The 22,845-nt window shown below is 42.4% G+C and overlaps 1 protein-coding gene across 4 annotated transcripts in view; it reads right to left on the reverse strand.

The window, feature by feature from the left end:
* The window catches only part of OXR1 (oxidation resistance 1), a 191,295-nt gene extending 179,266 nt beyond the window's left edge, over positions 1-12,029 (reverse strand). For 3 of the 4 annotated variants that reach the window (XM_081918727.1, XM_081918729.1, XM_081918726.1), the window contains exon 1: positions 11,944-12,029. In XM_081918727.1, coding sequence (XP_081774853.1) covers positions 11,944-11,960 — 17 coding nt within the window. In that variant the 5' untranslated portion in view covers positions 11,961-12,029. The remainder of the gene's footprint in view (positions 1-11,943) is intronic. The other variant, XM_081918728.1, reaches the window with a different exon arrangement.
* Positions 12,030-22,845: the final 10,816 nt, after the last annotated feature.

A 22,845-nucleotide genomic window follows, 5' to 3' on the forward strand; every position in this document is an offset into this window, starting at 1 on the left:
ATCTGAAAAGCTGCCCCAATTCCCCCTCCCCCAAGATCCCCACCACCAAAAGAAGGATTCTGTGGATTGTCAAGTTTGGGGGGGGGGTGCGTAGATAATTTCTTATCTGAGCTGGTGTTTTGGTGCCAATGATGGGCAGGGAAGAAAGAACATTTAGCACTGTCATACTCTACCTCACACAGCGAGTGGCGCTGTGATCTAAACTATGGAGCCTAGGGCTTGCCGATCAGAAGGTCGGCGGTTTGAATCCCTGCGATGGGGTGAGCTCCTGTTGCTCGGTCCCAGCTCCTGCCAACCTAGCAGTTCAAAAGCACATCAAAGTGCAAGTAGATAAATAGGAACCACTCCGGCGGGAAGGTAAAAGGCGTTTCTGTGTGCTGCTCTGGTTCGCCAGAAGCGGCTAAGTCATGCTGGCCACATGACCCGGAAGCTGTACGCCAGCTCCCTCGGCCAATAAAGCGAGATGAGTGCCGCCACCCCAGAGTCAGCCACAACTGGATCTAATGGCCAGGGGTCCCTTCACCTTTACCTTTACTCTACCTCAATATGCTTAAGGCATATCCACTCAAAACACAGATGGCAGAGAGTTGCTAAAATCAGGAATATATAAAGCAAGTGGAAGAGAGAGAAAGTATGTCTCCCTTTCTCAAAATATGAGAACTCCCCAGCTCAAGCCAAGTCCTACTTCCAAACAGCCAGCACTAGCCAAAAACCAAAGGGTGCAGTTAAGCCCTTGAACTGCAAAGGTGAGTCAAAGAAGCTATGCTGCTTCCTCTTTTGTGCCCCAAGGCAGGCTCTTTGCTTCTCCCACTCTCAAGATATTAGAAATTGGGTGTCACCTAATGATTGGTGGTAGGTTGGAGACATCATAGGAGGGGTGTTTCTAGCTACCCCACCCCTTCCTTTTGGAAGGCTTGCAAACTGCTGCAGGAGACAGGCTGTGAGCAACAGCACGGGAAATGTTTCTCAGACCCTGTTATTTCTCTATCACCAGGAGTTGTAAAGTTGTTAATGTAATGTTTTTATATTTATAGCACTGATTTATTTTTTTGTTATTATATTTGCTATTGTTTTGCCGTGTTATTACGAAATGGTTTTTTTGCACTGTTTGGTTTTTGAAACGCATCCCTGTTTTCTTTGTTGTAAGCCACTTTGAGCATGATTGTGTGTGTGTGTGTGTGTGTGTGTGTGTGTAAAAGTGGCAAACAACTAAAATTATAAATGAGTGAACGACAAGCAAGAAGAAATGTATGAATAACCAGAGAAGAGTGGTGATGGGCTCCAGTTTAGACAACTTAATAAAAAGATTAGACCTAGGCAAGATTAGATCTAGGTAGATTAAGGGTTATACTGTGGAATTCCAGAAGCTGGAGAAAATAACAGGGAATGGATATCACTTTCACATTTTCCACATATTTCTCCAGTGGACTGCTTTGATTTGCCTTCCCCCTTACAGAATCGGCTGCAGTAGCTTTTCTCACAAGGCTGATGTTTTCATTCCTGCGTGAAAGCACCTGAAAGGTGCGTCTGGCTTATGGAATATGTTTCTGGAAACAAAAATGTGCAATTGCATTATCTTGATCTGATTCTGCAAAGCAATTCTATTCTTATGGGGCTGGTAGAATCTAAAAAGATGCATATACATGTTTGCTTTGGGACCCTTGCTTTCTCCTGGCTGCTAAACCCTTTTCTGGGACTTTATATTTGGGCAGGATGTCATCGTGTCAATCTTACCACACTGTCCCCTTAAAATGCTTTGATAGCTTATGCAATTTGCTGATTATCTGGTCATTCATATTTGTATCCTGTTTAAACTTTGTTCCCAAAACTTGTGCAATTACAGAGTTGAGAATCACTTTTGAGGTATGAGTGACTAATCTTTTGGCAGGGATGTGGGAGGATTAATGGCTTTATGGCAAAACAACATTACTAGCAGCAGACCCATCTGCCTGCAAAGAAACAGCAAAGAGGAAATGCAATTTTCCCATGGCAGGTCAAACTCATTTAACAATGTGCAGCAGCTGTTAAAAAGGACAGAGAAACTTTAGACCATATGATTACTAAGGGGGGGAAATTATCTAAATCCCCCAGGAAAGTACCTCTGTCTTAAATTTTATTATACTTTTGCCATCTCATCATAATAGCCCTCCCAGAAGAGCTACAGCAGAATGTCTCACCACATCCTTTGTCACCCATCCTAAATTCAGTGTAGTCAATGCAGAACCTATCAAGTGAATGTTGCCATTATACCACACAAAAAGTAATTTCCCCCCAGGAATTACAGCAATTATTATTGGCCAAGTACTTATTTTGACATTAAGCGCTCATTTAAGAGCATGCATGTTTGTCAGAGGCCAAAGGGATTACTTTCGGTGTTGTAAATGATGCTCCTGTCTCATGTATTTATTTGTTTATTAATGTACCTATCTACCACCAATCCATAGAGTGTACAGCAATATATATAATAAGATATCCTACCATAAAAGCAGTGCATACCTTTCATTTTGTACAGTGCCACACATACCTCAGACACAGCATTAGTAGTACAATTCAAGAATTCTCTTTGTTTTAAATGACAGAAGAGAATGCACTTCACTCTTTCCTCACAGTATTCTAGCTTTTAATTTGTTAGTAATTTTTATTATTTAAAGAAAGTTTTTTGTGGTATTAAAGTAGAAAGTTTCATAACAAAACTCATCTAGGTTTGACAGTTAGTCACCGTTGAGGTGACATGACTTTTGAATCTGTTTCATGGCTTTTTCCTCCCCTGCACCTACTCAATCTCTTTTTATTCCACAAACACTAATTTCAGCACCAAGGACAGTTCCACGCTGCCTGTATACTATTTCAAACCAATCACTTTAGGCTGAAGTACTGTAATTGTTTTGCATCTGAAGGCAGCCCTGAATTTAATGTTTGACGTTTGTTGTGCTTTTATTATGTTGTAAGCCACCTAAAGTGGCTGGAGCAACCCAGTCAGATGGGCAGGGTATAAATAATAAAACTACTACTACTACTACTACTACTACTACTATTATTATATTACTTGCCATCTAAGACAGCATTAGCTTTATTTATTTTTAAAGAGTTCAAAATTCACTAGAAACCAATACAGAAAGATTAATGCAACTTCCAAAGCCACCATTTTCCTAATAAAGATCCCAAGTTGCTAATTACTTCAGCTATTGTGGCAGCGAACATCTGCTTGCACACTTTTATCTTCCTAGTGGCCTAATGAGATTAAAAAAGCTGATGCATTTTTGAAGCAGGGATTGTTTGTGGCTTACAAGCTGTCCTGTCAATTATTTCTTTCAGCAAAAGTGGTGAATTACACTAAAACTAGAGGCTTGGAAACCCAACGTTCTGCTGGTTTGTTTACTAAGGAAACGACTCATTCAAGGTCCTGTTTCTCATCTTTAAAGCCTAGCATGACCTTCAGGACTGCCTCCTTGTATAATCCAACATCAGGTGAGGATGAGTGAGCAGGCTTTACATCCTGTGCCTTTTTTGTGTGTGTGGCAAGTCTGGGTGGCAGTGCCTAGGAACCAGGCTGCTTTTACAACTGCCCTAAGTTTGTGGAGCATCATTCCTAAAAAGGAAAGCTATCTTCTTGATAGTTTAGAAAGAATTGTAAAGCACACCACTTACATCAGGCATTCGCTTATCGCAATTGTCATTTGTCTTCCATTGTTCCATTGTCTAATATTAGATGGTTGGCTTGTAAATTGTGTTTTTGTTATGCCACCTTCTCTTGAAGCTTTTTTGGAAATGTGGTATATTAATATTCTAAGTAATAAATATAAATACAGACTTCCTCAGTGCCTTACCCTGATAGACTAGCTCATTGGCTTGATTACCCTTTGAACAGAATTGGGGCAAGGAACCTTTGGCCCTCCAAATGTTGCTAACTAAAACTCCCATCAGCCCCAGCAAGAATTGGGGATTATGGGAGTTGTAGTTCAACAATATCTGGGAGGACAAAAGTTTCCCCACTCCTGATCAACAGAGGAGGAAGAAGAAGAAGAAGAAGAAGAAGAAGAAGAAGAAGAAGAAGAAGAAGAAGAAGAAGAGTAGTTGTTGTTTTAATCAACTTCTATACAATTATTTCAAGGCAATACAAAATAAAAAAACTGCAAAATCTCCAGTTACATATGCACACACAAGAACTACAGCAACTAAATTCAAAACAAAACTAAAACAATACAAAATAGACACTCATGGCAAAGACTCATTAATCCATCTGATAAAGCTTATTAGAACAAAAATGTTTCCAGTTGTCTCTAGAAAGCAGGTGCCTGCCATATTTTTAAAGGAAGGCTATTCCACAAACCAGGGGTAGATGTAGAGATATAATGTGGTGCTGCCCCTGGAGACTTTCTGAAGGCTTCAAGAGTGAAGCAACAAAACACTCCACATTCTTACAGGACCCGATAGCTAGTATATATAACCATTTTGCTTCCTTCGTTTCCTTCTTTTCACTCCCAAATATGCGCAAGAAACAGCAGGGAAGCAATTCCTGCATGCTAACTATGGAAAATACCCATTTATAGAGTATTTTTTCCAAGCTGGCAATATTTTCATAAAGAGATATTCTTTATCTGAAATTCATCTGGGCGTTATCAAGAAATCATTCTTCAGTACATCTGGAGCAAAGTTAAATTTTCTTTCCTGGGAGCCTTTGATTACCTCTCTGCATGCAGCGACGTGTGCTTAATTAAAACTCTAATGGAAAGTGCCATTAAAAATAGACACACAACGCATACCAAATTGTACTTAAGACTCCCCACCAGAAAATAGGCAGAGCCGTATCTCCCTGGAACTGAAATGGCAACAGCGTTTAACTTGAAGTACCCTCAAATTGTGAGATTTATAGCCATGTTACATATAAATATTGTACTGCCATAAAAAGGCAACATATGGCAAGAGCCATTTGTTAGCATTTCATGGTGTCTGATAAAAGCACCATACCCATTTTGCACTGTAGGCTAAATAACTGACAGTACCATTCTAACTATGTCCAAATGGGATTTCTTCACATGGTTGGATTAACACATTTTTAAAATGCTTCTGCTGATGATAATAAAGTTTTGTAGAAAGAATAGGACTGCCATAGATCTTTGATTTTACCTGCTGGCAACAGCATTCCTAGCAAGTAAGTCTGAAGAAAAATGCTCCTATAGCTACAGATATTTCTACTGTATACTCAATCAGATTGTATGGGATTTTGGGGGTTAATGAAAACCAATGTTTTAATACATTAATCTTTTACGATTACAGATTTTGACAAATCTGTAAACAGGTAGATAGCAAGTTGGGTTCAAGCAATAATTAATAAATCTGAAAAATGTGCATTAACTTGGCAAAAAAAACAACCTTGCATTTTAGCTGAGAAAAATTAACTGAGGTGGTCTGGAAAAGATTTTGAAATTGCCAGGGCCAGGTCACATGACTGAGCTGAACAGGCTTATGATCCAGGCTAAGGCCCTCCTCTCTGGTTATGTTTCCACCATGTCCCTGGTCCATCACTTTTTAAGAGCTTATGCCTGCTTAAGATCCACTGGGCTCAGCCCACCTAGCTGGCTACCTGTTGAGATGGGATGGGGTAGTCAGGGGGGATATGCTGGCATATCTCTGCCTGTGTTGAGGATGAGGGAGTTAAGACACCGTTGCACAGCTGTGCTGGGGTCTCCCAGCTCAGCCGGAGATCTGCTGGATCCTAGATCACTCATCCTGTCAGATCTTGCTATAGGGTTGTTCCCTTAGTTGCCAATGTCAACATCTCTAGGCAACATACAACAAAGGAGTTAAAACAAGCAAGGTGTTTTACTATTAATAAGGTGTTGTATTATTGGGCTATCTTACTGATTAATAGTAAAACACCTTCTGTTCTGTTCTGAACAACTTTTAAATGTACAGGAGCTTTTTACATTTGGGCACCACATTTATTCAAAAAATTATTGCAGAACACAATAATTTTTTATATATTGACTCCTTTCTTGCTCTGATTTTTGAAAGGCTTTTGACACCAGTTCTCTGTTCATTTTGGTTCTACCTGTTTGTTTTCTTATTTTAACAAAATTAACAAATGTCATATGAAATACTCAAGAACCACATCCCAATTTCTGTACTGACTCTTCTATTCTGGTGGAGCCTGGCTTAAAATATATACATAAAATGGGCTTGCAGCTAAATCACATGCAATCTTCCACTCCTCCCATAACCACAAAAAGATTCTCTACAATATACTGTATGAAATCAGTGAGGCTGACTTTATCGGCATGTGCTCTGTTGGTTTTGTAAAATAAATTCTGTGTCAAACACATTTATACTTTGAGATTCTGTCCTGCTTAAAGCATGCCTTATTGAATAAGTAAACAATGCAACCTGATTTCTGCATCCTGGGGCAAGTTGGTAGCAGAGTGACAGGCGATAACATCTCAATAGAACTGACATGCAAGATTCCTTGCATTTTATTTCACCCATCTACTTGCAAGTCTGAGTTTGTGATTGTAAAGAGAGTGGTCTACGTGTTCACAGCAGCAAATGTCAAGAGGCAATTCTTGGCATTCAAACGTTAATCCCTGGAACAGAGTTGGCTGTCCTGACTCCTGCCCCAAAACATGACAGCAGATGCTCTTACCTGTACGTAAGCAAGCAATCTTTACTAAAGCAGAGTAATGGTACAGACTCAGAAGGGAGAAAGGAGCTAATCCACTTACCAGAGTGGTGCATGCTCTGGTTATCTCCTGCTTGGACTACTGCAATGCGCTCTACGTGGGGCTACCTTTGAAGGTGACCCAGAAACTACAACTAATCCAGAATGCGGCAGCTAGACTGGTGACTGGGAATGGCCGCCGAGACCATATAACACTGGTCCTGAAAGACCTACATTGGCTCCCAGTATGTTTCTGAGCACAATTAAATATTAGTGCTGACCTTGAACGCCCTAAATGGCCTTGGCCCAGTATACCTGAAGGAGTATACTGGTATCTGAAGGAGTATCTTGGTAGTGGCACCTGCCCTGTGGAACGCCCTCCCATCAGATGTCAAGGAAATAAACAACTATCAGACTTTCAGAAGACATCTGAAGACAGCCCTGTTTAGGGAGGTTTTTAATGTTTGATGTTTTATTGTGCTTTTAATTCTGTTGGGAGCCACCCAGAGTGGCTGGGGAAACCCAGCCAGATGAGTGGGGTATAAATCATCACCATCATCACCATCATCCAACCTTGGAGCTTTCACAAGGCAAAAGTTTAGCAAGGATGAGCATTGGCTTGATTCATGAGCCCAGTGACAAGAAGTTCAAGGCTGCATGGGGGCTGAGAAGTTGCTGAAACAAGTTTCCACATCCGCCTGGCAAGCTTTAAAGGTGAGGTAGGGTGCATGTGAATATTCCTGCAGGACTGTCTCACCTGCAAGCTGACACTAAATGTAGAGAGAAGCATTACCTTGTCCTGGGAGAGAGTGCTGGACCTGTGCTTGGAAGCCTCCCCAAGACTCTGGCAGGGCCCTCATCCACACAGAAAAGGGTGGAGCAGCTGGGACACCTGCCCCAACCTTGGAGCCAGTTGTGCTCCATCTGTTCCAGCCCCACTCTTCCATCCCTTCTCATCTCTGTCCAGAGTCTGCCATCCTGTGCCTGAGCCCAAAAGCACCAAGGGTTTCATGACATCTGCACTGAACAGCAGAACTAGCCTCCCTCTTGTCACTGTCGGACAATCTTTAAATAAAAACCAATGTTTAAACAGTTGATGCTTGCACTTGCAAAAGAACACAGCATGTCAATGATCTGCAAGAGACCATCCTAGACATTCTATAGATAAATGTGTGAATTAACATTTACAAAAAACCCCAAAACAGCCTGTCTGTTGCAATCATCACATATACTTGCCACCCAGAATAGACCAACTGAAGCGCAAGCCCTGTTGCTCACATGTTATAATATCATTCAATTTGTGTGCCAAAAAAGTAAGAAAATACCACTAAGTTCCATGCACAAGATACGGGAATAAAATGAAAAGCATTCTGCTTTAATCAGCTATTGCACTGCCAGTTCATTCCAGAAATAGATTTCAGCAATATATAACAAAAATACACAGAAAGAAACAGAAGATGCAAAACTTTTGAGAGAAATGATTGAGCCAGTTATAGTATATCATAAATAAGTAATCTAGACCTGCGTTAAATATAGGCATCCAATTAATAACCATTACTAACTTAGGTCTATTAATTTCATTGGGTCTACTCTAAATAAAATTAGTTGTCAACAAGCCTTCATTTCTAGGTCTCTTTTGAATGCAGCTGCTTTTCATTCCTAAATACCTCTTTCCACTTCTATGAATCTTTTTAAAGAAATTGTGAAGGTGATGGCAATAGCTTCCTATTCAAACCCAAGCTAAAGAAATCTCAGCCAAATAATCCCTGACAGATGACTATCCAAAACTTTAAGTGAAGGAGAGTTTACCACCTTCTGAGATAGTCCACTCCACTGATGAGCAGTTCTTACTGTCAGAAAGCTATTCCTGATGTTTCACCAGAATCTCCCTTCTTGTAATTTGAATCCACTGGTTCGCATCCAACCCTCCGAAGCAGCAGAAAGCAAGTTTGCTCCATCGCCCATGGAATTTGCCACTTGTGCACAGCAAAAGAAATTAGAAACAAGCCAACATGTAAAGCATCCTAAACGTATAATAACGGACAGGAAGGAGGACAAGGCTGCAACAAAACACGAGAAAATAGTTACCTGCTATTCTTATCGTGTTAATTGCCTTTCAAGAGGTGGGAAATTCCAATCGGGGGGGGGGGGACATGAACTGGAAGCGAAAGGTGGGACTAGGATAAAAAAAAAGTCATGCAGGGCACAAGGCAGCCAGAGTTTGACAGAGGACCACAAATAAAGCACGATTCAGTCTCATTCATCTCAATGAGACAAATTTAAGCATGCAATCCTCAGTTTATAGGAATTGCACCCCAAATCAGACTGCTGAAAATCTTGATCTCCAGTTTCTTTATTTTAGTTTCAATTAAATGTAGTAAAGTCACATCCAAGAGCAGGAAGCTATGGTTACCAGTGTGGAGAAATCTAGGATATAAAAGCAGGGTTTGAAGCTGGTTTAAGTCCCTGACTTGTTCTTATTCTGGTATGCATTGTTTCTTCACAGGGGAAACTATGGTCCATTGAAGATGTGTTGAACCAAGGGTGGACTGTTCCAGAAGCTCTGCTAATGCCATCCCCACAATTAACTGGTATTTGTTGTAGCAATTGGCTCATATATGTTCAGATTCACTTTCTTTAATAATAATAATTATTAATAATAAATTTATCATTTATACCCTGACCATCCGGCCACTCTATTAGCTTTGAGATAAGGTAATTGGCTTGCTTTGATGTTATCCTTATCTGTGGGCTTGGCGCACTGGGGTGCGAGCCCAGAAAGGAGAGCTATCTGTAAGACTTGGGTATTCGCCACCTATGCCCTTATCTGGGCAGGTGAAGCGATGGGAAGTCCTAGAAAAAGTGACATATGCTGCGTTGTATATAAAGAATGTAAACCTGTTTGCCTGAACATGGACAAGCCATCTCCTTGCTGCAGTGCCCATCCCACAAAGGCTAGGAGAACTGGCAGGCTGATTTGCTGTAAGTCTACACTTTTCTTTAAAAAGCACCAGAACTGATCACTCTGGTGTTTTTTTGACATCCTTCTTTGGTATCCCAACCACTCCCACAAGCCCTCCTGTGGGCCTGTGAACTTCCTGGGTTAATCACTGAGAAAGGAGGGAAGAGGTGATGGTGCATGGACAAAATTGTCATAAGGTCTATACATATATTAGCTTATTAAGTCAAGATCTGTATTCTGAACATGGGCCATTTAAACCTGTCCTAAAGCTATGTGTTTAACAAAGAAATGAAGCTCAAAAAATAGGCGCATCACCTATTTTTTGTTACAGCTTGTTTGCATGTATTTGTTATATATAACCAGCTATTTTCCTTGATTATGACCTCAAAGTATGACAAAGTTATTCTCAAAGTTTCTCGGGTCTCAGCAGGCAGAGATGATTCACTAAATGCAAACCTGTAGTCAGCAGGTACTACGCTTCATACCACAGTGTTTTGCCTGCCAACCCGTTCAGTAGGGAACAAGTTTTACGCTTGAAAATGGGATTGCGATGAGATACGCAGAGCCCGTTCACATTGTAAATGCCACTATGATATTAGAACACTCTCAGATTTCCTTTGAGAGCAAACCCAAACTTTTAATTCTCTTTATAGAGCAATTTAATTTTGCTCTACTTAAAATGGCATTTTCCATCAAGAATGTGAAAGATGGTCTACTGGGGCAACCTTAAGTCTGTTCTCCCACCTCCCTGCCTTCTTACAACCTGTCCAAGGGATGGCACTGGCTGCCAACAACAAGGGGAAGTCCTTATGAGGCTTGGAAGAAAATGGCACATATTGAGGAGAGGCCTTGGGCCCTGAACATTATTTCCTGCCAGGGACCATGGGCTCTATGGTCAGGTGCCACAATCAGAGTGGAGGAGAGTTGGCAACAGAGCCTCTCTCCTCGGCTGGGCGGAACACATGCAGGAGCTGTCAAGGCAGCTTCCTGGCACCAAACCACAGTTCCACTGTGTGCTGGGCACAGGGGTTAACCCAAGCTACGCGGTCCAGGTCCGGTCCCAAATCCAAGGATTCCGCGAGGAGTCAGTCCAACAGGGCCAAGGCAGGTAACCCGGCTAGGTTAGGCACAAGGTCTCAGGCAGGTTCCAGCAAGCAGCAATGTTGCTCCCGCAACCTGGGGTGGGGGGTCTGGCAGCCTTTTATCTCTGATGGGGTAACGGCCGGTCCTGATCCCCCAGTGACTCACCTCCCTGACTCACCCGAAGGTGAGCATTGCCTTCTCTCAGACCTGAGTCTCTGCAGCTCGGGAGATGTCGGTGGATTACTAGAACCAGAGGCCGCCTCAGCCTCTCCTAACCAAACTGGTAGTGGAGCAGCTGTACGTGATTGCTCAGCAGAGGGCAACGAGGTAATCCCCGCATCTGGAGCCAGGGCAGGCTCAGGCCCCTGACTTGGCCCAGCTGGTGCTTGTTGCAGAGGAAGCCGTGTAGACTGGGGCTCTTCAGAATCAGGCCCCAAACTCAGTTCAGATGCCGCCTGAGGCAGAAGATCTGGTGCGGACTGAGACTCCTCCGGCTCCAAGTCCAAGCCCGAGTCCCAGGCCATCACACACTGCAACTCTGCTCCCAGGTCAGGTCTGACCTGGGGACAGTGGCATAGCGTGGGGGGTGCAGGGGGGGCTGGCCGCACCGGCGCAACATCTGGGGGGCGCTCGCACTCGCAGCTCTCTGCCCCTACCTGGCTCACGGGTTAGGGGGCGCAAATTACTTGCCTTGCCCCGGGTGCTGACAACCCATGCTACGCCACTGCCTGGGGAAGGAGCGAAGAGTCAGCGGCAGAGAACTGCCATCGCTCTGCTGGGCTGCAGTGAGCTGCAGCAGGCTCCCTCCGTGCCCTGCCCCCCAAGGGGACGCGCCCTGTGTGCCCACCCCAGGCAGCAGGTGCATACGCTATGCCAGTGGTGCTAGGTGTACATATGCTACTACAGAGGGGCTCTCAACTTTCCCCCTAGGAGAAGGGAGAGAACCAGAAGAGGAGGAAGAGCAGAAAAGGAAAGAAGGGCTTTGATTTCTCAAGGGCTGCAGGTGATCACTTAAAAAACTCTCAAGAGTTTTTTGAGTGTTTGACTTTAACTCTTAAGCAGCCCAGTTCATTCTGGCGACTAAGTAAGTGGGCGCTCTTTCACCCCCCAAATTAAAGGCAAACAACAATTGCAATGCAGTTCATATGCTCCACATCAAGCTCTTCTGAACAAACGCATTCGTTGTATGTTGTCTGGATGGATTAAAAAAGACAGAGGAAGGTGAGAAACAACAGGTACTCACCTTTTAGTACTAAACATAATGTCAGGTGTTTTGCTTCACATTTATGAGGAATCTGCGGTCAAACCTGTCTTGTCCTTGGTGGCCTGGTTGGGAGAGAAAAACATGAAAATTTCAGGTTAAGCAGATAATCTGGCATTACCTACCACCTTGAATTAATATTTTCCAGTAAACATGGTTTACATGACCTTGAGGAGTAAGGTCACACTGCCCACCAGGCATTTCTACAAAAACATGCAAAACGTTTCCAGCCATATAAACTGATGGAGCATAAGGTTAAGGAGAATAAAATGGTGATGTGGACAAATGAGGTTGAAGATACAGTGGTACCTTGGGTTAAGTATTTAATTCGTTCTGGAGGTCCATTCTTAACCTGAAACTGTTCTTAACCTGAAGCACCACTTTAGCTAATGGGGCTTTCTGCTGCCGCCACGCCGCCGGAGCGTGATTTCTGTTCTCATCCTGAAGCAAAGTTCTTAACCTGAGGTAATATTTCTGGGTTAGTGGAGTCTGTAATCTGAAGCATATATAATCTGAAGCATATGTAACCCGAGGTACCACTGTAATAAGGTAAACAGTGATTGAGTGCCGAAATTTTTATCCAATTGATGCCAAAAAAAATTAACACCCATGAACGCAAAAACAAGGTTTCTAGTGTTAGCCCAGCCATACATGCCTGTTCAATCACTTCAATCTGTGGAGCTTGGATTTCTACAAGTGCCTCCCAATGTTCATTCCACATTTCCAAGGAGTTATTCCTTTAGTGTGGCAACACCTGACCACTGGAACTGCATGCCTGTTGACATTAGGAAGGCCCCTTTGCTATACTTTTTTGGATGCCCATTGATAGCTTTTCTGTTTCTGCAAACTTATCCAGACACATAACCAGTTATATTTGTTTTAGATTATCACTTAGTTTTAATACTATTTTTATGCATATTGCTTTTTGTATTTCATTCCTCGTTTATGTATAAATTGCACTTCTACGCAACCTGGGAGAGCATTTTTGAGTAAAACAGTTTTCAAATGTTTTAAATCAATAAATACTGTAAATGTGTTAAATATCTAACCCCCACAGCGAAGAACCTCACTCAAACAACCTGACATAATAATAAAACATAACATTAATACAGCATGTATTCAAAAATGCTTTACCGATACTTATTACCGTATTTTTCGCTCTATAAGACGCACCAGACCACAAGACGCACCTAGTTTTGGGAGGAGGAAAACAAGAAAAAAAATATTCTGAATCTCAGAAGCCAGAACAGCAAGAGGGATCGCTGTGCAGTGAAAGCAGCGATCCCTCTTGCTGTTCTGACTTCTGGCATAGCTGCGCAGTCTGCATTCGCTCCATAAGACGCACACACATTTCCCCTTACTTTTTAGGAGGGAAAAAGTGAGTCTTATAGAGCAAAAAATACGGTACTTTAGGAAATCATAGCAATCGCTAGAAAATGTTTTTTAAAAAGGCCAACACTATAATGATGGTGGTGGAGGGTGTGTCACCAGAGGCAGCGCCATTTTCTTTTGCTTTTCTCCCAGCCCATCTCTCTTGCAAAGATACATGCGACCTTTAAGCCAGGCCATGGTGCAATTTCTCAGCATCTAACTAAACTAAAAAAAACCTGAGGGTTTCTGTGTGTGCCAGTTGTGCGGCTGGAGCTTTGTGATTCAACTATTTTACATGTGCCCGCTCAGACTCAAAGCTCGAAAAAAACTTTAAAGGAAGCATTAAATTCATTCAATCACAGTTGTTTCCTCTCACAATTCTCTGTGCTGTTTGTGGGCAGATAAATTTGAGATTGAGAACCATTTCAGAAAATTTATCCAGCAGGAGGAGATATTCTTCAATAGCTTCCCAGGAACAGGGCTTGCCATTAGCAGCGGCCGTAGCACAGCTACTTTCTTTTTTTCCTTTAAAGATGGTGGGGGTTTCATTGCCACTGCAATTTGTAACAGTAGCACATAGGAACGTGGGAATCTGAGTCAGGCCATTGGTCCATCTACCTTAGTACTGTCTACACTGACTGGCAGCAGCTGTCCAGGATTTTAAGCTGAAGTCTCTCCTAGCTCTTCCTGGAGTCACCAAGGGTGGAACAAAGGGCCTTCTGCGTCCTACCACTAAGCTCATTCCATTCTGTTTATTTCATTTTAATAGCCTATAATAACAACAGAACTTCTAAGAGGTTCACGCCATTTGCAATCATACAGCCATGAGCAAAAAGTCGGCACGATACAGTAAGGAAACCACTAAAAACATTAAGCAAAACTTTAAAAGAGAAATATTAAACTATGCTGCTACAATGCTTGAAAGAAAAGATACAGTGATCGCCGTTCCAACCCTACTTCACAATCCTATGTTTGAGTTATGCACAGACGATCTGGCCATCGTTCTGCATCCTCCATAAATAGCCCAGATCAAGTGTCATCCTGGGACATCATGGGGAGAAAATGGTGGAGAATGTTTAGAGAAGATTCTGCTAAGTCAGGGGCATGGCGTGGGCAGTGTCGGGGGGGCCATGGCCCTGAGTGCAGATTTTTGAAGGGGCATGAAGCAGGTGCCCCCAGTGTAGCGTGGCCCAGAGCTCCTCTCTTGGGGTCGCTCCAGTGGGGTTAGCCAGCAGCCAGCTCCTTCACCCAATGTACCTGAAATATACTCAGTCGAGAATGGATTTCATGCTCTTTATTCAGCTCATAGTGGTGAGGAGGAATGAAAGTTGCCCCAGAATATCTGCTTTATATACATTATTTACACAATGGGCTGCACGTGATTGGCTAATTCCGGGATTCTCCTGTAGGCCAATCAGGTTGTGGGTTCACTTCCACCTGGAACTGGATTGGGTGGCTCCTGCGGACCAATCATACTGCTGCATTTTGGATCCTATTCAACTCAGTACATAACAGTACCCCACCCCTCCAGGGTGTGCACTTGCCCTGGGAGCTGTTAGTAACCGCTGTGCTAAGTGGCCTTCTTTTTCATGGAAATTTTCTCAGACTACCAAGAGATTCTGGCTCAGCTGTACTCCCATACGTTAATTGCTCTCGCAACACAAATATATTCAAGGATTTAGTGGCCTCTCCCTGTAAGAAAAGATGGCTATCGGAAGACATTTAGAAATGTAGAATCTCTAAGCAAATTGCTTTTTGTTTGTTAAGAATACTCTCCGATTAAGTTACATTTGACTGAAAGATTTCGGCTTAAAGAAAGAAGTTTCCTCGGTTTGGGAAACGCTTTAGGGAATATGACATTGCCACAACCATTTTGATGTCATGCCAGGTAAAATGTCTTGTTAGTTCTAGCAGATGAAGCAGCCATTTAAAAAAAAAAAACACGAACAAAATTCCAGCTGTATCTTTCATTACGCTGTGTTTGGGCAGTGACATTTTCATCTTGGCCTCTCCAGTTCTCTGTGATTTATTGTCACAGTTTCTCTTACTTTCTGTGGGAAGAAAACACAGAGCTCTCCTGCTTCCCTCCATCTATAAATTAAATGTGCACCTCCTTGCAGAGATTATCCCTGCACAGCAAGGAGTAGAAGTAGACACCCACCATTTTTACCTCCAGAATTTGCTGTCTCACCCACCCATTACAGATGCAGAACAACACCAAAGCAAGCTGTCCAGTATTCACACTAGATTAAGGTCAGTGCATTACATATATTGTTAATACTTACTTACATAACCTAACCCTCCACATGCACACACAACTCCCATTCTAAATGTTTCCTTCCCCAGAAATTATCCTTTGTGTGTTGGTCATTATTCTACTCTTACCCCCGACGTGTGGCCTCAATTACACTGCGCTTACCTTTCTTCCTCCAGAGACATTCTCTACTTATGTACCTGCAGGGCTGATGTGGGAGACATAAACACCAATTCACTCAGACCCTTTACTCCCAATGGCCACCAACTGGGATTTGAGAGTAATTTTCCAACCCCAGAAAGTTTTTCAGAAAACATGTGTGCTCAGGTCTTTAGAAAAACCGGCACTGGTTTCTTTGAATAAATAAAAATTGCCAGCGGAAAGTAGCTGCCATGATTTTTAGAGGGGAGAGACCTGTGACTGCTTAAAGTGGTAGCATATTGATTGAAATCTGTGGTTCTCAAAGGATGTGGTGCACCACACTGCTGTACCAGGACAGGATGGTAAGTGTGGCAGGAAGATTCAAGGACAAGCAAAGAAACATTTAAATATTTCAGTGTAGTGTAGTATAAAAATACTATCACCCTGCGATGGTATCACAAAATAGTATTACCCCGCGATGGAATGAGCTCCCATTGCTCTGTCCCAGATCCTGCCAACCTAGCAGTTCGAAAGCACGCCAGTGCAAGTAGATAAACAGATACCGCTCAAGTGGAAAGGTAAACAGCGTTTCCATGTGCTCTGGCTTCCATCATGGTGATCCGTTGTGCCAGAAGCGGTTTAGTCATGGCCACATGACCCAGAAAGCTGTCTGTGGACAAACGCTGGCTCCCTTGGCCTGAAAGCGAGATGAGCACCGTAACCCCATAGTCGCCTTTGACTGGACTTAACCGTCCAGAGGTCCTTTACCTTTTACCGTGTATGTGTGTGTGTGTGTGTGTGTGTGTAGTAGGAGATGGATAGACAGCTTTTCAAAATGAAAGCACAAACACCACGCAATACCAAGGACAATCCTAGTTGTGTTTTCCAATGTATTTCTTATCAATAAAAAGTTTGGTGTGATACGAGCAAATTTTATTCTGAAAGCATGGGGCAGAGAAAAATATTTGAGAACCAAACATTTGCGGGTATAAGATGGTATACAAATTTAAATAATAAATAAATAAATAAATAAATAATGACCACTGTTTTAAATGTACATTGCAGATGGGGCCTTAGTCAGTATTCTGTGGACACTGAGACCACTAAGTCCTTGTTAGGCCATTTCATAGCTTTCCATCCCAGTAAAGATTTTGTGTACTTCTGCCAATCTCAGGGGTCCCCCATGAAGATGGGCAATTGAGAGAGTGCAAGGCAAGGCAATGTCTGTGATGTTTGGAATCACTTGCTTCTTTATGCTTCTTAAACAGCTGTGTTATTGAGTTTCCAGAAACTGGTGAAACATAGGACTGTTCTGTGTTGTTTGAATGTGTGTTGAGCCCTTTGGTGTCTCACTCCACAGATCAGAGATCGGTAGGCCCATCCCCATTACTTTCTTACAGATATGGGGGATTTCCTAAGATGGAGATGCAAATGCAGAACCATATCCTGCCCCACGACTTCCCTTGCCACTCTGAGTGAGCGATGTGCAGCCTCCTTAGTCTGATTTAAATGAAGCTTACCCTCCAAGTACATGTGTACAGGACTGCAGCCTTGACGGGATACCGGGCACGTGTTTATGCACAACTAACTGACGCACAGCATTCTCACCCTGCAACACATCCTATTGGCCAAGTATATGGACTAATGGGACGATAACAAGAGCTTATAAAGAAACAGGTCATCCCTTAACCCATCAGATTACTGCCCGTGACAAGAGGACAATAAGAGCTGACAGGGATGTAGCCAATAGATGTAATCTAGTTGCATTTCAAGGCAGCTTGTGAGACAAAGCTTTGCAAAGCACTGATAACAACACAATCATTAATACGTCCTGCATTATAGGGGAAACTTTCAATTGGGTGATGGCATATTTGACTTGACAACAGCGCTGCTAATGGAGAAGCAGAATGTGGCATGAAATTTGTCCCCATTTGCTTTATTAGATTATTTACCATTTTACCACTCATGCTGCTGACCAGGCGGAAGAGCATTAACAGCGGTTAATTCATATATTTGACCCAGTACAGTACAAGTGGTTAGAGCAGTGGTTCCCAAACGTTTGGGGGGGCACTGCTCCCTTGATTCCATAAACTCATTCCCAGTGCTGCCTATAAAAATCATTATTCAAAATAGCAATTTGCAGGATCGACCAAAGGGGAAAAAAGAATAAATTCAAAGCAATAAAAAAGTATTTGCACATTTATTCAAAATCCAATTAGAAGGATTTCATCAACAAAACTTGATCCAGTGAGACCAGCTTTTCAAAGTCTGATAGTCATTTACAACTTCAGTGCCACCCCCTGCCACCCCATTACCTCATTGTGCCCCCTAGGTAATCACACTGCCCCCCTCCAGGGGTCAGGACCACTACACTGAAAACCACTGGCTTAGAGTGTTGATCTGGGATCACCAAGGCTTGGGTTTAAATACTTTCTTAACCCCAAACCTCACCAGGTGACTGTCTGTATTTCTTAGTCTAATCTGTATTTCTGTCTGTATTTCTTAGTCTAATCTATTTTTAAAAGAATTGCTGGGGGGGGGGCGGGATCTGGCATGTGTGCTACCCTGAGGTCCATAAGAAAAAGATAGGACAAAAATCATTTAAATCACTCTGCCATTTAAAAATTGAATCAGATCATGGAGGACTCATGAAATTCAGCTTATGAAACCGTTTCCAGCATTTAAAATACAGTATATGTTTTCCTACAACTATAAATTTATAAAATGATTACTTTTTCCTTTTCAATATGCAGTGAGAAAGCAAAACAGAAACAAAAAGAGCAGATTGTATCCCTCAGATGAATTTCCCTAGAAGTCGCCCGCTGTATTTAGAGAGTGTAGCACAACAACTGCAAATGGAAAAAAAAGAAAAAGACTCCTAATGAAGGAAGGGTGTGATACTAAAAGACAGAAATTAATAAAGAAAGAAAATGAAGGGAAGACCCTGTTCTACTTTCTATATGAATAAATAAGGAGTAGATTGAAGCCATGTAGTTTGGATGAGGACGAATAGGATGCACAAACAGGGAGAAATTTGCCAAGAGGGATAACAGGTTTGTGATATGGGGAAGTAAGAAGAGACAGAAAAGAGTGTCAGTATATGCCATAAAAGACAATTTAATTTTGGTAACATAGGCAGTTTTTCAAATGAAATCTAATACATCAAGTTTTTCCATAAATTGCTCAAAAGTAGATGTTTATAACTCTCTGTAAATGAGTCTTTTCAAATATGTACAGCAGCCACTGAGATAGCGTCTCCCATCTTACTTCTTAGTTAATATGTAGAAAGTAGAAATTTAGTGAGTGCCAGTGTAGTGTAGCAATTATAGTGTTGGACACCCAGGTCCACACTCAACCATAAAAGCTTACTGGGTGACGTTGGGGCAGCAACTCCCTCCTTAGCCTATCTTAGAGGTTTGTTGTGAGAATACACATGTCGCTCTCAGCCCCTTGGAGGAAGGGTGGGTTAAAAGGACATAATTTAACAAGACAGCATGAAACTGGTACCCCCAACTAACCACAAGATGCAGCATTTATGAAAGAAGGAGAAGAGGAGGAGGAGTTGGAGTTTGGACTTGATATCCTGCTTTATCACTACCCTAAGGAGTCTCAAAGCAGCGAACCATCTCCTTTCCCTTCCTTCCCCACAACAAACACTCTGTGAGGTAAGTGAGGCTGAGAGACTTCAGAGACGTGTGACTAGCCCAAGGTCACCCAGCAGCTGCATGTGGAGCAGCAGGGATGCGAACCCGGTTCACCAGATTACGAGTCTACTGCTCTTAACCTCTACACCACACTGGCTGCTTGGAGCTTTGGAGAAGGGATGTAGCTTCAGTGGGAAGGTCACAGATTCAGCCCCTGGTGTTCCTAGATAGGAATGCGCTAGATGGGGCAACGGTCTGACTCTTATGTCAGCTTCTTATGCTCCTACATTGACGCACTAGCCTTCCCCCAAACATCCAATTGCCTAGTACTTTTCAACAGTATTAATGCAGGGAAGCTGTGCTGCTGGGATAGACTGTTTATTTTGGATTCTCAGAGGACCTATATATATATCAGCTTGGAGCACAATTAACTTCTAAGCTGCATCTTAAGCCTTTCTTCCAGAAGTGAGGATTTTTATTTGGGTGGGTGGGTGGGTGTCCCGATCACATTTACTAAATACTAACTAAAGTTATCTAAAATCTCTAAAAATTTGATGGTATCTAAAGTTTGTCAACAGTTGGTTGCAAAAACTTCTAACTGTTGTGTGGGATTTAATATCATTGTTTATTTGGGATTGTGTTTGTAAGCTTGTTAATATAATCTTCTTACACTGTGGCTTCCCTTTTATGAATTAATTATTTTGTGGCTTGCAGCATGTTCAGTTTAATCATGTATACTTCATCCTCCTAGGCAAGCCTTTACAATTATTTTTTTACCCCCAAACACTGCAGGGCTTTTCTGTCCTATTAGAGTTTCTCTTTTTTTATTAGTCTGATGTCCATTCCCTCCAGTTTTTCATTTATGCGTGTATATTTCATATCTTGTGTTAGAAATATAAGTAAATGTTTAACCCATTTCAAGTGCAGTTACAGATCTCTCATAAATTTTAGCCACCTTCACTGGGCAACTGGGACTCGTATGTCGTATTCTGTCCTGAAACTTCTGGATAAAAGGTAAAAGGTAAAGGACCCCTGACAGTTAAGTCCAGTTGCGAACAACTCTGGGGTTGCGGTGCTCATCTGGCTTTATTGGCCGAGGGAGCTGACGTTTGTCTGCAGACAGTTTTTCTGGGTCATGTGGCCAGCCGTTTCTGGCGAACCAGAGCAGCACACGGAAACACCGTTTACCTTCCCGCCAGAGCGGTGCCGACCTTCCAATTGGCAAGCCCGAGGCTCAGAGATTTACACCACAGCGCCACCTTTGAGACTTCTGGATAGCATTGAACAAAACTCCACAAAGTTCTCATACACAGATTTATTGAAGATCACAAGGCACATGTAGAAATATTTACTCACATTCCAATAGGCTGTTCTTTGGCTCTGAATGAAAGTGGTTAGAAGCTTTTTATGAAGTTCTTTGTGTAGTTATGTAAGAATGAGTGAATTCGCCCATCTTCCTGGTATGCAAGATCACTGAAACAAAGGAGGAAGGGAGGTTTCTTCCCGCTATGGGAAGAGTCAATAAAAACTGGAATCTTGCTATGCCTACATTTCCCAACCTGACTTGAGGTCTAAAAAGGGGGAAAGGCACTATCTTTTCTGAAAGGGGAAGCACTGTTATTCCTTCTACCTAATACTCAGATTTGCTAATAACTGAACCCTGTGGGGGCAGAACACGTTGGATAATTAGGGTTGCCATATTTTGAAGAGCAGAAAAGAGGACACATTTGCCAGCTTCTACTTTTAACTATGGATCTCTATGACAACTCTCATTTTACATACCTATGAAAAAGAGGGCATGTCCTGGAAAAAGAGGACATATGGCAACCCTTGCACCTGCTTACTGCTGCTCTGACTAGTCCCATTCTCAACACTGTGCCTACCAGCTTGCCATGCATGATGGTTTGCTCCATGACATCCACCATGCATAGCATGAACATCTGGAGCATGTACAAGTTATATGCAAGCATGTACAGATCTTAACCCTGTATGCATGTGGTTGTAAACATAGAGACCACTACACACAGGGGGTGGAGCCAAACATAGTAACATAGTCCAGCCCCCTGTTCTTTCAGTAGCCAACTAGAGTGAGAGCACTGGTCCATCTAGCAAAGTATTGTGTACACCAGTGTTTCCCAAATTTGGGTCTCTAGCTGTTTTTGGACTATAACTCCCACCATCCCCAGCTATCAGGACCAGTGGTCAGGGATGATGGGAACTGTAGTCCAAAAACAGCTGGAAGACCACAGTTTCCCCATCACTGAAAATAAAATATGTAGCACATACATAGTCTTTCAAAATGTTCATATCCAAGGCTTCAAGTAGCCCCTTGGGCTTAGTGGATTTTGTAGGGCAAGGGCCAAATTGATACATTTTACATTCTCCATTTGGAACCTAACAAAAAAAGGCAGTCATTTAATTAAACGATTCTGTTGATAATTACCACACATCCATAATTACAGAAAAGTGCCACAGCCTGTACATTCAGCCATAAGTCGATAATTATCAAATGCTATTTATAAATTTCCTATTTACAGGGGAAACTTCATGGGTTCCACATGGCCTATTCTTCAATATACAAAGGTGGATAAATTATAAATGTGAGCATCACTTATTAATTAAAATTTGAAGAATATCAGTGTGTTGAACTTGTCCCTAGCCTGCGGAAGAATCTGCTTTAATAAACGGCAATACAATTCGTCTGACTATATTACAAAATGTCCATCTGCAGGAACTTTATTGCTATAGCAGACTCCATTAAAAAGTCAATTGTCTAGTCACTGCACTTGTCTATAATTCATGTGCCACACATGAGCTAATTTGCAGGCTCACTCTTAGCACTTGTAACCTGGGCGGCCATTTCCAAACTATTCATAACAAGGATCAGGTCAAAGAGAACCCATCTGGTCCAGTATCCTGTTCTCACAGTGGCCAAACAGATTCCTATGGGAAACCCACAAGCAGGACACAAGCCCAACAGCACTCTTCCCAAAAATGATTCCCAGGAACTGGAATCCCAAAGCAGAGAATAGCCATCATGGCTGCTAGTCACTGATAGACACATTGATGGAGGATAACACTAACACTCTTTTAAAGGCCATCCCAAGTTGGTCACCATCACTACAGTTACACAAGCACATCTACTCCAATCTCCAGCACTGAGAAAAGAGCACTGTCCTCTGACCGTCATTGGCCTGCATCTTATTATCAATATCATCATCATCACTGTCGTCTTTATTAAATTTATTACCTTGTCCTTCACCAGCAGGTAATTAGAAGGCGGGTTGAAGCTACAGTGGTGCCTCTGGTTACAAACTTAATTCGTTTCGGAGGGCCGTTCTTAACCTGAGGTACCACTTTAGCTAATGGGGCCTCCCGCTTCCGCACGATTTCTGTTCTCATCCCGAGGTAAAGTTCTTAACCTGAGGTACTACTTCCAGGTTAGCGGAGTCTGTAACCTGAAGTGTTTGTAAC

This window comes from Podarcis melisellensis (genome assembly GCF_964234715.1).
Source record: "Podarcis melisellensis genome assembly, chromosome: 7".
NCBI classification, from domain to species: domain Eukaryota; kingdom Metazoa; phylum Chordata; class Lepidosauria; order Squamata; family Lacertidae; genus Podarcis; species Podarcis melisellensis.